Source organism: Neoarius graeffei, chromosome 18 (genome assembly GCF_027579695.1).
Source record: "Neoarius graeffei isolate fNeoGra1 chromosome 18, fNeoGra1.pri, whole genome shotgun sequence".
NCBI classification, from domain to species: domain Eukaryota; kingdom Metazoa; phylum Chordata; class Actinopteri; order Siluriformes; family Ariidae; genus Neoarius; species Neoarius graeffei.
This window is the reverse complement of record NC_083586.1, coordinates 38,375,894-38,391,850: the sequence shown is the minus strand read 5'-3', so window position 1 is coordinate 38,391,850 and position 15,957 is coordinate 38,375,894. Positions and strand designations below refer to the sequence as shown.

At 42.8% G+C, this 15,957-nt stretch overlaps 1 protein-coding gene across 1 annotated transcript in view; it reads left to right on the top strand.

The window, feature by feature from the left end:
- Window positions 1-3,578: 3,578 nt before the first annotated feature.
- pdcd11 (programmed cell death 11) overlaps window positions 3,579-15,957 on the top strand; it is a 96,810-nt gene continuing 84,431 nt past the window's right edge. The window contains exons 1-5 of the mRNA XM_060898788.1: window positions 3,579-3,667; window positions 3,969-4,098; window positions 11,000-11,134; window positions 12,052-12,219; window positions 12,464-12,625. Coding sequence (XP_060754771.1) covers window positions 3,988-4,098; window positions 11,000-11,134; window positions 12,052-12,219; window positions 12,464-12,625 — 576 coding nt within the window. The 5' untranslated portion in view covers window positions 3,579-3,667; window positions 3,969-3,987. The remainder of the gene's footprint in view (window positions 3,668-3,968; window positions 4,099-10,999; window positions 11,135-12,051; window positions 12,220-12,463; window positions 12,626-15,957) is intronic.

The following is a 15,957-nucleotide window of genomic DNA, read 5'->3' as shown; positions in this document are numbered from 1 at the left end:
CCACTACACCACCGTGCCGCCCTCAAGGGATATTAATTGTTGCAAATGCTTGCATGAGAATAAATCAAAACTGAGCCTGTAGTCAGACCTTGAGCAGGTCACGTCCTGATAGAATGTTCAAAAAGATATCAATATTATGTCTCGAGCAATGTGTCATCACAACAGTACAGTACGCAGTGAGACACAAGGTTACAGAAGAATTCTAGCCTTCTAGCTGAAATAGTAAAATAGAATGGAGTAGAATATTAACAATATTAAGAGATGTATGCTTGAGTTAATCCTTGCTCTTCGTGACGTGTATTGGTGCTCAGAGGGCGGGCATGCCCCATCAGCCCTTGTCCCACCTCACCGGAGCTTAGAGAATCTCCAGCCAAATTGTCCCATGAACCAAACCAAAATAAAAATCTTCCCGTAAACCAATTATGAGGATAAGCAAACAAAATCTTCCCATAAACCAATTACAAGGATAAGCAAACAAAATCTTCCCGTAAACCAATTACGAGGACAACCAAACAAAATCTTCCCGTAAACCAATTACGAGGACAACCAAACAAAAAATCTTCCCGTAAACCAATTACGAGGATAACCAAACAAAATCTTCCCGTAAACCAATTACGAGGATAACCAAACAAAAAATCTTCCCGTAAACCAATTACAAGGATAACCAAACAAAAAATCTTCCCGTAAACCAATTACGAGAATAACCAAACAAAATCTTCCCGTAAACCAATTACGAGGATAACCAAACAAAATCTTCCCGTAAACCAATTACGAGGATAACCAAACAAAATCTTCCCGTAAACCAATTACGAGGATAACCAAACAAAAAATCTTCCCGTAAACCAATTACGAGGATAACCAAACAAAAAATCTTCCCGTAAACCAATTACGAGAATAACCAAACAAAATCTTCCCGTAAACCAATTACGAGAATAACCAAACAAAATCTTCCCGTAAACCAATTATGAGGATAACCAAACAAAAAATCTTCCCATAAACCAATTACGAGGATACTGATTATATATTTAAAAAAAAACTAAATTCTATTTGCTAGTTGAGTGTCCTTTAAATACTGTGATAGAGCTGTTACTGCTGATTGTGTGAATGGCTGACTTAATAAGTTGTCTATAGTTACAGATTTTCTTAATGTTCTCCCCATCTTCTCTCTTTCACTGGAATACTGTGTACAGTGTATAAGAACATGCTCAACCTTTTCTACTTCTCCACAGTGTGCACAGGCCCCAGAGTGATGTTTCCCTATTGTATACAACCCACTATGTAGACTTGTGTGCCCCATCCTCAGCCTCATCAACCAAACCTCCTCCTGTCGTTTCAGTTCACCACCCCTTCTAAACACCACCTCCTTTTGTAAATTATATAGATGCCTTCCTTTCTCCTCTGTATTCCATCTCTCCTGCCACATTTTGTTGATGTTGTCTTTAATTATTACTTTAATTTCTGCCTTGCTTAATGGGACTTCTAACTCAACCTCATTTGCCTTGATGGCCTCTTTGGCCATTTTATCCACTCTCTCGTTATCCTCAACCCCCTTATGAGCTGGAACCCATGTGAACTGAATAAAAGTTTTATGTTGATTTATCTTAAATACGAGGTGGTTAATTTCATCTAAGAGGTCTTGTCGGCATGTAGATTTTCCACTCTGGATACTATTTAAGGAAGACATAGAATCTGAACAAATAACTGCCTTACTAGGCTTCACCTCCTCCACCCACTGCAGGGCCAGTATAATAGCCATCATTTCTGCTGAAAAAATTGACAAGTGATCTGACGTCCTTTTCCCAATACTTATATTGTAGCTGGGGATGAATACTGCTGCTCCTGTCTTACCAGTTTCGTCTTTAGAACCATCTGTATCTGTGTCGTATCATCATACATTACTTCTAAATACTGCTGTACATTCTGATAAAAACCTCTGGATTTTGTAATCTCCTTAGTTTCCAAATTTACAATAGGGAAATAAAATAACCAAGGGGGAATGATTGACCTTGTAATTGTTTTGCAAAGAGGAATGTCACTGATCCCCAATTGATCTGCCTGCTGATTACCATCCCACCCAAACTAGGCGATCTTCTTCTTCTTCTTCTTCTGGTTTAATGGCGGTTGGCAGCCAGCTTATATGGAGCATTACCGCCATCTGGACTGGAGTGTGAATTAGGAGTTTACAACAAAATAAAGAAAGAAAAAAAACAAACCTAAATTCTATTCATCAGTCCTGTGTTTTTCAGGAAACTACATAAGTGGTTGAAACAGACTTCTCCTGTGTTTAACTGTAGTTTCTCGGCATCCTCATCTCCGCCGACATTTCCTGGTCAGTAAACATCACAGCAGTCATTAAAAGAGTCCTCAGGAAGTACAACCTAAACTCCAACCTGCTGCTGACCTTCTACCGCTCATCCATCGAGAGCCTGCTGACGTACTGTATTACAGTATGGTATGACAGCTGCACTGCTGTAGACAGGGAGAGGCTCCAGAGGGTAGTTAAGGCAGCACAGAAGATCATTGGCTGCCCTCTCCCCTCCCTGATGGACATTTACACCTCCCGCTGCCTTAGCAGAGCTAAGAATATTATCAAGGACAGCTCCCACCCTAGCTTTGATCTGTTCGACCTGTTGCCCTCAGGGAGGCGCTACAGGTGCATCAGGACAAAGACAAATCGATTCAAAAACAGCTTCTTTCCAAAAGCCATAACAGCCCTGAACTCAGATATGCTCTGACTTTATAGTCTATTTATTTTACTATATAACTCTCTTCGTGCAATAATTTATAATGTGCAGTACTTTATAAGGTGACTCTCTCTGTGCAATACCTCACTCCATAATGTGAAACGCAACACATTCACCTCAGGACTGTGCACCTTACACACACCTCAAGTCTGTGCACCTACCTTACCTTGCAATACTTCATAAATGTGTAATATTTTATTTTATCTTATAATGTGAATCTCGGCGGCATGGTGGCGTAGTGGTTAGCGCTGTCGCCTCACAGCAAGAAGGTCCGGGTTCGAGCCCCGTGGCCGGCGAGGGCCTTTCTGTGCGGAGTTTGCATGTTCTCCCCGTGTCCGCGTGGGTTTCCTCCGGGTGCTCCGGTTTCCCCCACAGTCCAAAGACATGCAGGTTAGGTTAACTGGTGACTCTAAATTGACCGTAGGTGTGAATGTGAGTGTGAATGGTTGTCTGTGTTTATGTGTCAGCCCTGTGATGACCTGGCGACTTGTCCAGGGTGTACCCCGCCTTTCGCCCGTAGTCAGCTGGGATAGGCTCCAGCTTGCCTGCGACCCTGTAGAACAGGATAAAGCGGCTAGAGATAATGAGATGAGATGAGATAGGAGGAGATAATGAAAGGGGGAAAAGTCAGGAGATCCTTTTCTTGGGGCAAATTTGACGCGATGCGAGTGGTAAGATGGCGGCTATATAGCGTCACTCTGACGAGCTCATTGGTCCAGCCTGGACTCTCTTTCCTGGTTCGTCCGAACGTCAATCATACTAACCCGTTTCTCTGATTGGTCAATTATTTTTCTTGTTTTAATTCCTTCTGGTTGGATTGTTTGCTTCCGGGTCACAAACATGGCATGTTTTTGAGAAGAACATGTGAGTCTGTGGATATACTAGTAAAGTAGGAGTTATTAAAATCGATCTTATTTGAAAATGTAAGTGATTTTATTTTATTTAAAAATATATAAAATTGTATTGGCTTGTTTAACACTGCTCTGTAGGCGGATGTGGATTATCAGGGTTTTTTTAAAGTCCTCAGTTTAGTGTGTGTGTGAAGCTGTAGTGGTGTTTGATGTTAGTGATTTGTGTCCAGAATGTGGAGATATTTTATAAATGTAATCAGTATGGAGTTAATGCAGTCATGCTGATGTGATGTTTTTGTAGTGGAATATCAAATCCTGCTCTCTTTCTCTTTATTTAAATGAATCTCAGTGGTGGCCTTTTCCATCTGTACAGATATCCAGGTTCAAGCACCATGGCATCAGGAGAAGAAGATTTCCCTCGTGGAGGCCCAGTCAAGAAAACCCCTGAGCTGAAAACCTCTAAAATTACCAAGCCTCGTGTGGAGGTGGACAATCTTTTTGAGGTAAGTGATCCTGGATGATGATGATGATGATAACTCTCTCATTTGCAATCAGGAACTCCTGAGTTACTCCTGGGCAGCACGGTGGTGTAGTGGTTAGTACAGTTGCCTCACAGCAAGAAGGTTCTGGGTTCGAGCCCGGCTGCCGGCGAGGGCCTTTCTGTGCGGAGTTTACACTACCGTTCAAAAGTTTGGGGTCACTTTGAAATGTGCTTATTTTTGAAAGAAAAGCACTGTTCTTTTCAATGAAGATCACTTTAAACTAATCAGAAATGCACTCTATACATTGCTAATGTGGTAAATGACTATTCTAGCTGCAAATGTCTGGTTTTTGGTGCAATATCTCCATAGGTGTATAGAGGCCCATTTCCAGCAACTCTCACTCCAGTGTTCTAATGGTACAATGTGTTTGCTCATTGCCTCAGAAGGCTAATGGATGATTAGAAAACCCTTGTACAATCATGTTAGCACAGCTGAAAACAGTTGAGCTCTTTAGAGAAGCTATAAAACTGACCTTCCTTTGAGCAGATTGAGTTTCTGGAGCATCACGTTTGTGGGGTCGATTAAATGCTCAAAATGGCCAGAAAAATGTCTCGACTATATTTTCTATTCATTTTACAACTTATGGTGGTAAATAAAAGTGTGACTTTTCATGTGAAACACAAAATTGTCTGGGTGACCCCAAACTTTTGAACGGTAGTGTACATGTTCTCCCCGTGTCCGTGTGGGTTTCCTCCGGGTGCTCCGGTTTCCCCTACAGTCCAAAGACATGCAGTTAGGTTAACGTGGGGTTAGCCTGGGCCCGCCCATCCTAAGTGTGACGCAACACGAGGGCCTGTTGCGAGCTTAGTCTGGCCAGGCAAGCTATCTCCAGCTCTTCCAAGCTCCCGAAAAATCGGGAGCCAATCAACTTTGAGCATCTCCAACGGCCCTGGGTAGAGGCGTGTTCAAGGCACTGACATAGTAGAACTGCGACCGGAAGCCATAGATTGTTTACAGAATCTATGCCGGAAGCGCTTCATTCACTAGAAACATTACGAACATGGAGCAGCGGCAAGCCTTTGACACAGCGGTAGATGCTGTATTGAAAGCATTCAACGGGAAGTTCTCATTGAAAACAGAGCAAAGAGCAGCCCTGGAGGTATTTATCTTCTTCCTGTTACTCAAGCAGTTTCCGTCGCGTCACATACGTCAGAGGAAAGAGTGATGTGATTAGTTTAAGCTTTGTCACAGCCTTTTCTGGCTTCGACCAGTAGCAAACTGAGGCATTTCAGGGAGGCGGGTCAACCACGCGCTTTGGGAAACGGTTGGGCTTAATATCTTTGCCAGACCAAATGCTCGCAGAGCTTTGAAGTCGCGTTAGCCAGACTAACGTGGGGTGGCCTTGGGCTGAAGTGCCCTTGAGCGAGGTACCGAACCCCTGACTGCTCCCCGGGCGCTCTGGTGTGGCTGCCCACTGCTCTGGGTGTGTGTGCGTGTGTTCACTGCTTCAGATGGGTTAAATGCAGAGGATGAATTTCACTGTGCTTGAAGTGTGCATGTGACAAATAAAGGTTTCTTCTTCACAAATGATTGCCTGAGTATAGAACCTTTCTCCATACTGAATTAGATCTTATGACCTTCTTTATCTGATAATATCATTCATACATTTGCAATCAGGAACTCCTGAGTTACTCAACTGTAAGCAGTTTGTTAGCAAATCTACAGGTGTGTGTGTGTGTGTGTAAATAGATACAACACTAGTCAAAAGTTTGTACACCCTGACTCGTTCCAGGGCTTTCCCCAGAAAAAAAAAAATCTCCGAGCAGTGCTACTGACGCAGAGCCCATCCCATAAGGGCTGGCCCGGCTCGGAGGGCCCCAAAGGCTGCTAGAGGCTCCGAAGGCATGCTTCCCTGGAAATTTTTTTTGAAATTATAGACTTCAAATGGTGCATTCTGGTGGCATCTAGGGCTGATTTAGGCACAATTCAACATTATTAAATTTTCTGTATTTTACCTTGTGAAATATTCAAGGGGGTTTGAAATGAAAGCACTGGAGTCAATTCAGAGAAATATTTAAATAATATTGGCCGGCTTTTTTCGTGATTATATCAGATATATTCCATTCAGCTAGCATGAGCTTGATGTTGTGATATGTGGTGAAAGTAGAAAGGAGGTTGAGTTGGGTTGGGAGAGATGGAGGGATGCACTGGAACGAAGAGGAATGAAGGTGAGCAGGAGCAAAACAGAATACATGTGCATCACTGAGAATGGGGATGAGAGTGTAGTGAAGATGCAAGGAGTAGACGGAAAGAAAGTTGGTGAATTCAAGTATCTGGGGTCAACTGTGCAGGAAAATGGGGGCTGCGATAGTGAGGTGAGAAAGAGCATGCAGGCAGGGTGGAGAAGGATTTCGGGAGTCATTTGTGATAGGAAAGTCCCAGCAAAAGTGAAAGGTACAGTAAGATGTATAAGACAGTAGTGAGGCCAGCTGTGATGTATGGATTGGAGACCGTACCCTTAACGAAGAGACAGGAGGTGGAGTTGGAGATGGCGGAGTTGAGGATGTTAAGGTTTGTGATGGGAGGTTGGACAGGATAAGGAACGAGCACATCAGAGGGACAGCACATGTGGAGAGCTTGGGAATGAAGCTAAGAGAGATGAGACTGAGATGGTATGGGCACATCCTGAGAAGAGATGCAGAGCATGTTGGAAGGAGAATGTTGAGGATGGTTGTCTCTTATGAGGAGATACATGGATGTGGTGAGGGAGGACATGAAAGTGGCAGGTGTGGTAGAGGAGGATGAAAAACAATCGGGAGCAGCCAGAAGAAGAAGCTAGCATGATCTTGAACGAGTCGAAGACACGTTGGGTATTATGCTAGCTGAATGGAATATATCTGATAGACCATGAAAAAAAGCCATTATTATTATGATTATACATATACACACTCTTCATATCAGCATTCTCGAAGGCCAACATGAGATTACCCGCGACTCAGTGCTGTTAGCGCAGCAGTCCGGTTACCTTCCAGCCAGTGTAGTGTTAGCAAAGGCCAACACTTGCGCAGTCAAGCTGAATATTATTATTTATTCAATTAAAAAAAAATAAATTTCTCCTGCGTAATATATTTAGTTACTTTCAAAATCAACATCAACAGCTACACAGAACGGAGCGACCTGGCAGCCAAAATTCTCTCAAAATCTTCCTCTTTTAACGAAGCGAACCTGGCAGCCATGTTTGTTTGCAAATTGTCACAGTCGCTTGCTGGCGCAGAAGTTTTACGTGTGACATTGTGTTGTCTTGACAATGTGCAATATTGTAACAATAGTGCACGCTCTTTCTCCATTAGGCAGAGTGGCGTAATACATGGAGGATAAGCGATCTGTTAACAATATTGCATGCTATCAATAAACCCACTAGAAGGGACTAGAACATGTTTTTATTCCGTGGAAAAAGTGGCCGTATGTATAATAATTTGTGGCAGATCACAGAATCCAGGGACACATGTCTGCCCGGGGGCATTTTGAGTTATTGACAGATTCAGAAAGTACAGTTTCTAAGCTTTCCAATGATGCCTTCCATGTGGAGATCTGACAATATTTGAAGAATGTGTGGCCTTTTGAAAGTGTATACTTCTTAAAACAGAAAAGGGAGAAAATCGCCCTCAAAGTTTTCCATCTCAGCTACTCTGGGTGCAGGGCGGGCACATAATGCTGCTCATCTGCATGACATTAAGGAAAGCCCTACCCCCTACGAGCTAGCACGATGCTACTTTCATGTAAACAAAGATCACCACGTCAATTTTCCTTCCATGCAAAGTATGCCCAACACAATTATGAAGTACAAAAATAAGTCCTAAAGTATACTTTAACGTTTTGTGGTTGAAAAATTACTCACACCGTAAGAAAGAAAGATAACACAACACTAGTTTCATGTAAAGCCTCGGTCACAACCGGCCGTACAGTACGCGCTCCTACAGCTGGTCTACACGCAAAAAACTCAAGAAACGCACGAGAGCGCGCGTGTGACGCGCTGATTTTCGAGCCGCAGACCGGCCGCAGAGGTTCTTTGTCATGTCAAACAAACTCTACAGGCGCTTACGTTTTTTTCAGGTTGCAAGACAAACTTACGGCCAACGCGCGTCTTTCTCCGTGAAAAAAAAAAAAAAACGAGCGATTTGGGAAACGCCAAAAATCACACAGCCAAAAAATCGTACGTCCGGTTGTGACCTAGGCTTAACCAAACCACAACACTCTCCGTTACATGCAAAAATAACCACACAGCCTTAGATTAATAAACTTACCCCATCAGAAAGAGAAACGGCGCCTTGCACACACCAATGCCTCCGATGGAATGTAATCCTAGAACGGTCCGTGTATCATCCGATCATTCAAGTATTCCATTCAATCTGGAAAAAGAGGTTGCGGTTTTTTTTGCTAGAAATGGTCATCTCCGATGTAAATACCGTGTGTCTGTTTGCTTCGCGGTGTTTCAGCTCCTCTGCGCTCTGTTTAGCTTGCTCATTCCATAGTGAAATCACACGCCTGTATGCAGTTAAGTAGCCATGCGCTCAGCTCATATCATACAGCTGATTCGCGGAAAAAACAAAACAAAAGACTTAAATCATCATGTGAATGGCCCATATGGTAATTTACCCACACCCCCCAGCAGGCTACAGTCCTGACAAAAACGAGACAATTTGCAACAAAAAATGTATGCTTTTCCAACAAAACAATCTATTATCTGAAATACTGATTGCATTCTTCAAGATCTCAACTTGCACATGATGGAAAAAAACAAAAATCACAAATTTCGAAAAAAAAATGCTTCTTTTGCGATTATCTCGGATTCGTTTCGGCTGACATGCGTCCCTGGATTCGGTGAGGGGTCACATTTTATTGCACAACAAAAAATGCATAATGTTGAACAATATAGCACGCCACTTCAATTTCCAATTTCAGGATGCCAGGAGGGCGGCATGGTGGTGTAGTGGTTAGCGCTGTCACCTCACAGCAAGAAGGTCCAGGTTGGAGCCCCGTGGCCTTTCTGTGCGGAGTTTGCATGTTCTCCCCGTGTCTGCGTGGGTTTCCTCCGGGTGCTCCGGTTTCCCCCACAGTCCAAAGACATGCAGGTTAGGTTAACTGGTGACTCTAAATTGACCGTAGGTGTGAATGTGAGTGTGAATGGTTGTCTGTGTCTATGTGTCAGCCCTGTGATGACCTGGCGACTTGTCCAGGGTGTACCCCGCCTTTCGCCCGTAGTCAGCTGGGATAGGCTCCAGCTTGCCTGCGACCCTGTAGAACAGGATAAAGCGGCTACAGATGATGAGATGAGGATGCCAGGAACAGAATCGAGGTCAAATTACGCAGCAGCGCCATCTAGTGACCAGCACTGAGAATGTGGTTTTATGTCTGGTTGTGAATGGCAGTCAGTGCACGCAGCGAAACCCTTTTTCACTTCTGGGTTGAGTATCAGGATAGTTTAGACCTATATATTACAATATCTTCTTATTTCTATAGTTATTACTCGTTTTCAGAGGGGAATTGGAGATATTTAGGTCCAGAAAGTATTCTGCATTGTTCAATTTATGGTATTGATTTTGGTTTGCAAGTGACGGTGCGGCGGAGCGCTGCGCATCTGCGCTTTGGGGAAAGCCTTGCATTCATAGGTTTTTCTGTATCGTGACTATTATCTACTTTGTCACAATATGGTGTCTACTGAAGACATCAAAACTATATAAAATAACATTTGGAACATAGATGGAATCATGTGGTAAACAAAGTGTTAAACAAAATATTTCATATTTTAGATTCTTCAAAGTAGCCAGCGTTGACCTTGATGACGCTTGACACACTATTGGCGTTATCTTAACCAGCTTCATGAGGTCGTCACCTAGAATGCTTTTCAATTAACACGTGTGCCTCGTCAAACGTTAATTAGTGCAATTTCTTGCCTTCTTAATGTGTTTGAGACCAAATAGTAAATAATAATACAGTAAATAGCCCAATTCCACAACTGTAATAATCCATATTATATCAAGAACCGCTCAGCTAAGTAAAGAGAAACAACATCCATCATTACTTTTAAAGTGCATATCCTGGACCAATTTTTTTTTTTTTTTTATATGAAAGTATGTCCTTTTACACACTCCTCCAGAAGGGTAATTTTGCACAAGGCTATCTGTCTACAGCAGAAAAAAATAAATAAATAAAACGAGTCTGGAAAAATCCCAAGGGAGTCTGGAGCCAGATTCGTGACGTTACCTGCGGAAGCGCCAGCAGGCTGCGAGAGCTTGCACGGTTTCAGTGCACAGCCTGTGTAGACCAAGTTTAGCAGCTAGCGATTTTGCATTGAAATATGGAATTGTCGCCTGAGCGCAATGTGGGAAACGAGGAGTACTAATCCCATCAAGATTGGTGTTGCTACACCCTCCTACGATACATCTGTTAACCATTTTAATAATTACATGATAACGTTGAAGAAATTTGCAGAAAACCACCAGGTCGTTTTCTCATAAACAAACCAGCGCTGACGTAGGATTCAGAGGGAGGCGTCCCGCACGCGACGTCACCAAAATCAGTGTTTGCTGGGAAATCCAAATGCCAAGTTTTTTCAGAGGCGGACCAATTCACCTCAAATGGCTTGATTTCAACTGAATTGTTCTGGTATTGTGCAACGTAAAAAAATTGCACAAAATGTGACAGATATTTGACCAAAGTTTAATATAAAATAGGAGAATTACACTGATCTTGCTCCTGAATTTACCCGTGATATGCACTTTAAGACAGGAAGTGACTTTTAATGAATAACAATAAAGGGAAAACTTTAGCATTGAATTAGAAGGTGTGCCTAAACTTTTGACCGGTACTGTATGAAAGGATGGATGAGGTGTAAACCAGGTTTTTTCTGAATGCCTTACAGACTCGAGAACCCATAGTGAAAAAGAAGAAGAAAGCTGCGAGTAAGCATGAAGATGAAAAGGCGGCCAAAAGGCAGAAAACCGCTGAAGGTCTGAAGCTGAACACAGCAGAGCGTGTGGATATCCTCCATATGAAGGTAAGAGTCCTCTTTTTTTATTTCATCTCATTATCTCCAGCCGCTTTATCCTGTTCTACAGGGTCGCAGGCAAGCTGGAGCCTATCCCAGCTGACTACGGGCGAAAGGCGGGGTACACCCTGGACAAGTCGCCAGGTCATCACAGGGCTGACACATAGACACACACAACCATTCACACTCACATTCACACCTACGGTCAATTTAGAGTCACCAGTTAACCTAACCTGCATGTCTTTGGACTGTGGGGGAAACCGGAGCACCCGGAGGAAACCCACGGGGAGAACATGCAAACTCCGCACAGAAAGGCCCTCGCCGGCCACGGGGCTCGAACCCGGACCTTCTTGCTGTGAGGCGACAGCGCTAACCACTACACCACTGTGCCGCCCCTCTTTTTTATTTTTTATTTTTTTCCCTCAACACTGTCCTTAAAGGAGAACTGAAGGCCAAATTCTCTTTATCTCCTTTGATTAAATATAGGAATGCATTTCTGACAGCTATTTTGGTCACTGCTATAGCAAGTTATGAGTGCTCTGTAATATATCAGTCCATACGTCAAAGCAATAAAACATTTATTCCACTTAATCTCGTCGTACATGGCTTATAGCCAGCTCGGTGCTATGCGCCTCATCAGCTATCAGCTCATGTACGACTCGATCTTGTGGAATAACTGTTATTGTATTTAAAAGCATTAAAATATTCCATCTAATTGATGCTCATTGGTGATTGATTCATGTTTTAACGTAGCCAGATGACGTACGCAGACTGTTTATCATACTCCCTGTGTTCAGGTTTGGGTTAAATGATCTGGTTAAATGGTAATTCTCCTTTGCATGAGTTTAGTCTTCATCTTGGAAATGTTTAGTGTGCAAATAAATACCTAAAGCCGTGACTCATCACGATTATTCTTCCTGTTTCAGAACCAGAAGGTGGGCATGGTGATGCTCGGCTGTGTAAGGGAGCTCTTAAACTGCGAGGTTGTCCTCGGTCTCCCCAGTGGGCTTAAAGGCTACTTGCCCGTCTCTAACATTTGTGATGCTTACACAGCGATCCTGAGCAATGCAGTAGACACTGGGACAGATCTCGAGGTAACTGGGAAGATTCTATACGCTCTATTATTCAATGGTTATAAATACAACGTTATAATAATTATTATTATTATTATAAAGCTCCGTTTGGAAATGTATTTGTTCTTTTGCTTCTCTTGAAACCTGTACAATCAGTTTCATCCTCCTAAACTGTCTTGTTTAAAATTTCAGACGCATCCTCCAGGTCGAATACGTTTTTTTTTTTTAAATCGCCATGGTTTTCTGTTTGTTTCCATGTGGACAGGAACTTGTGTCTCCTTCCCACCTCCTTGCCCCGGGCCAGCTGGTCAGGTGTGTGGTGTCGTCTTTAGATTCATCCAAAGAGGGCTATGTCTGTCTGAAATTGTCCATCAACCCAAAGGACGTGAACAAGGAGCTCAACTCCAGCTCTCTGAAAGCAGGCATGGTGAGAAACACTCCATCTGAGAATCTCAAACTCAAAAAATGAACAATTCCTGATATTTTCTGCAGGTTACGACTCTCTCAAAACCATGTTAAAAACATTCCAGAACAGAGTTTGCAAGTCTTGATGATGTATTCAAATTTTTCTCAGTAAAATGATCTTGTGAACTGAAATGTTGAAGTTTAGTACAAATACGCAGGTGATTATAGGAAATCGCATGCGCTGATTGGTCGAGAGATTCTGATTATTTCGCGATAATCACCTTGAGCGACTTGCGGCACTTTGTTACCGTAAGTGAGGAGGAATTATAAAGTATGAAAGAAAATGCTGTTCCTAAAAGCACTAAAGATGATACGAAGTTTGGTCTAAAACTATTCGAAGGTAAGGTGGAGTTGTGATTTTATTTTCTCGATTTCAAAACAAAGTATTTTATGTGAGTCGGCATGGATAAGTGAGACAAGCCTGCGTGTTACATTTGGATGCCGCTTTTGAAGATTGAAATGAATGATTTTTAAAAAGTGTTTAAAGGAGAACTGAAGGCAATTTTTTTTATCAAAATTCTATTTCTCATTTTATTAAATATAGGACTGTGGGGCGTCGTGGCTCGGGTGGATGGGGCGCCATGCCGTGGGTCCGGGGACCCGGGTTCGGTTCCGGCCCGAGGTCGTTTCCCGATCCCTCCCCGTCTCTCTCTCCCGCTCATTTCCTGTCTCTACACTGTCCTATCCAATGGGGGTGAAAAAAGCCCCAAAAAATACATCTTTAAAAAAAAATATTGGAACGCATTTCTGACAGCTATTTTGTCGCTGCTATAGCAAGTTATGAGTGTTTGAAATACTCTCTGTAATATATCAGTCCATATGTCAAAGCAGTGGCCGTAAACGAGATTTGCTGAGACCTGTGCGAGACATTGTAGGACGGAAGTAAAACGTACAGCGGAAATCAAAGTGACTGACATCTGCCAACGTTGTCAAAAGACACGCGCGCCCTCTTTCGAATGCTGACGTAATCAAGCCAGAAGTTTTGTTTGTTTTGAGAGCAATCAGGAAAGTTTGGAAAAAAGTAGGCCGTAATCGTCATTTAAACTCGTTTTTGTGCAATATTTTGTTTGGAAAACAGTTTTCAAAATGGCGGCACCGACACCTGGCTGACGCTTCACGTTTCGAAGTCTCGCACAAGTCTCGTGAAGATCGCGCGGATAAGCGACGCCTGCCGTGGACCAAACGAACTAAATTCAACATGGCTAAAAACCGAATAGGCCGATAAGTATAATATTTAATTGCAATTAGTTGCCAATACGAGTCACGATACAAGGTTACTAAAACCGAAAACGGAATTGAATAACACGTTAATTAAGAAATACAGCAAGTTTAAAAATGACTTCAGTTCCCCTTTAAATAATCACCTGTGTATTTATACGAAAACGGTTATCTGCCTCAGGCTCAGTGAATATCGGTGAATAATAACCTCAACTTTGTCTCCATTATTTAAATAATATCGGCTGGCTTTGTTTTTTGTTTTTTTTCATGGTATATCAGATATATTCCATTCAGTGAGCATAATATTGAATGAGTCGAAGACGAGTTCAGTATCATGCTAGCTGAATGGAATATATCTGATATACTATGAAAAAAAACGCCGTCTATTATTATTATCTCTCATCTCATTATCTCTAGCCGCTTTATCCTGTTCTACAGGGTCGCAGGCAAGCTGGAGCCTATCCCAGCTGACTACGGGCGAAAGGCGGGGTACACCCTGGACAAGTCGCCAGGTCATCACAGGGCTGACACATAGACACAGACAACCATTCACACTCACATTCACACCTACGGTCAATTTAGAGTCACCAGTTAACCTAACCTGCATGTCTTTGGACTGTGGGGGAAACCGGAGCACCCGGAGGAAACCCACGTGGACACGGGGAGAACATGCAAACTCCACACAGAAAGGCCCTCGCCGGCCACGGGGCTCGAACCCGGACCTTCTTGCTGTGAGGCGACAGCGCTAACCACTACACCACCGTGCCGCCCATCATTATTATTATTATTATTATTATTATTATTATTATTCATGCACATTCCTTTCGGGTGTTTAACGCGTCTTTCCCTCTCAAAAGCTTCTGTATTTAACGACGTAAACCTGGCAGCCATGTTTGTTTACAAATTGTCACAGTCGCTCGCTAGCGCGGAAGTTTTACGAGTCCGACGTGTGACGTCATGTCATAACAACCATGCAATATTGTAAACCATTAGCCTGGCAAGCCAGACTAAATGTGAATATTTAGTCTGGCCTCGTTCGTAGACATTTCCGAAGGGTGGGGGTGAAACAACCCGTTCTCTTTCAAACTGTCTCTGTGCGTATAGGCCAACGCTCTGACCAATCAGCGCAACAGTGACTGTGATGTAGTCAGAGCGACAGAAAGCAGTGGGGGAGGCCTTGAAATAAATAATTTTTCAAAATGCGTATTAATTAATAAACAGGTTTTAAATATTAAGAAGTTTGGAGATAATGACCACAAGTTTGGAGTCTGTACCACATACTTAACATACACTCATTTTTTTCAAGTGTTTTTCAAGGGTTTGCTTAAACTCTTCTTGAGAGTTTTTATTTAGTGGTGTTTGGTGAAATAATTTCCCTTAAATTTAAAATAACAGGAAAATAAGAAACAATCAAAAAGTAATGTTTCAAAGCTGTTTATTAATTCTTCGTACTGCACAAACTAGCCCCATCCTTTTGGCTACGAGCGGAGCCAGCTGGTAGATCAGACTTTTGCCATAGCCGGTCGGCAAAACAGCGAAAACGTCCTTCTTGAAAAGGAATGAGCGGAGAGCCTCTTCCTGCTCATGTTTCAACGAAAACTCCAAGTCTAATTCTTCTAAAACTGATTCCAAAGCGGAGTCAAACGCGCGCTGTTCACTAGCTGTAGCCATCTTTCCTGCTGCGCTTTCTTCAGCGTCGCGCAGCTTTGTCGTCACTCCTGCAAAAGCCCGCCCAAAGAATCCAAACAAAAACCTTGCGTTGTGATTGGCGGGCACAATTTGATGCCCGGGGTGTTTTGTTGATATGGTGCGAGGCTAGACCCACTCGCAGGCAAAAAATATTTTTGGCCGCTAGGCGGGTGGGTCTAGTTTACTAGGCTATTAAACCATATTCAACGCTCATTCTCCATTGGGTAGAGTGGCGTAATACACGTAGGATAAGCGATATGCTGACAATATTGCATGCTATCAAACCAAATGAATGAAACCCGCTTGAAAGGGAATAGAACACGTTTTTATTCCATCAAAAAAGTGTCCTGTATGTATAATAATTACTGATATTCACTTCGCCTTTGG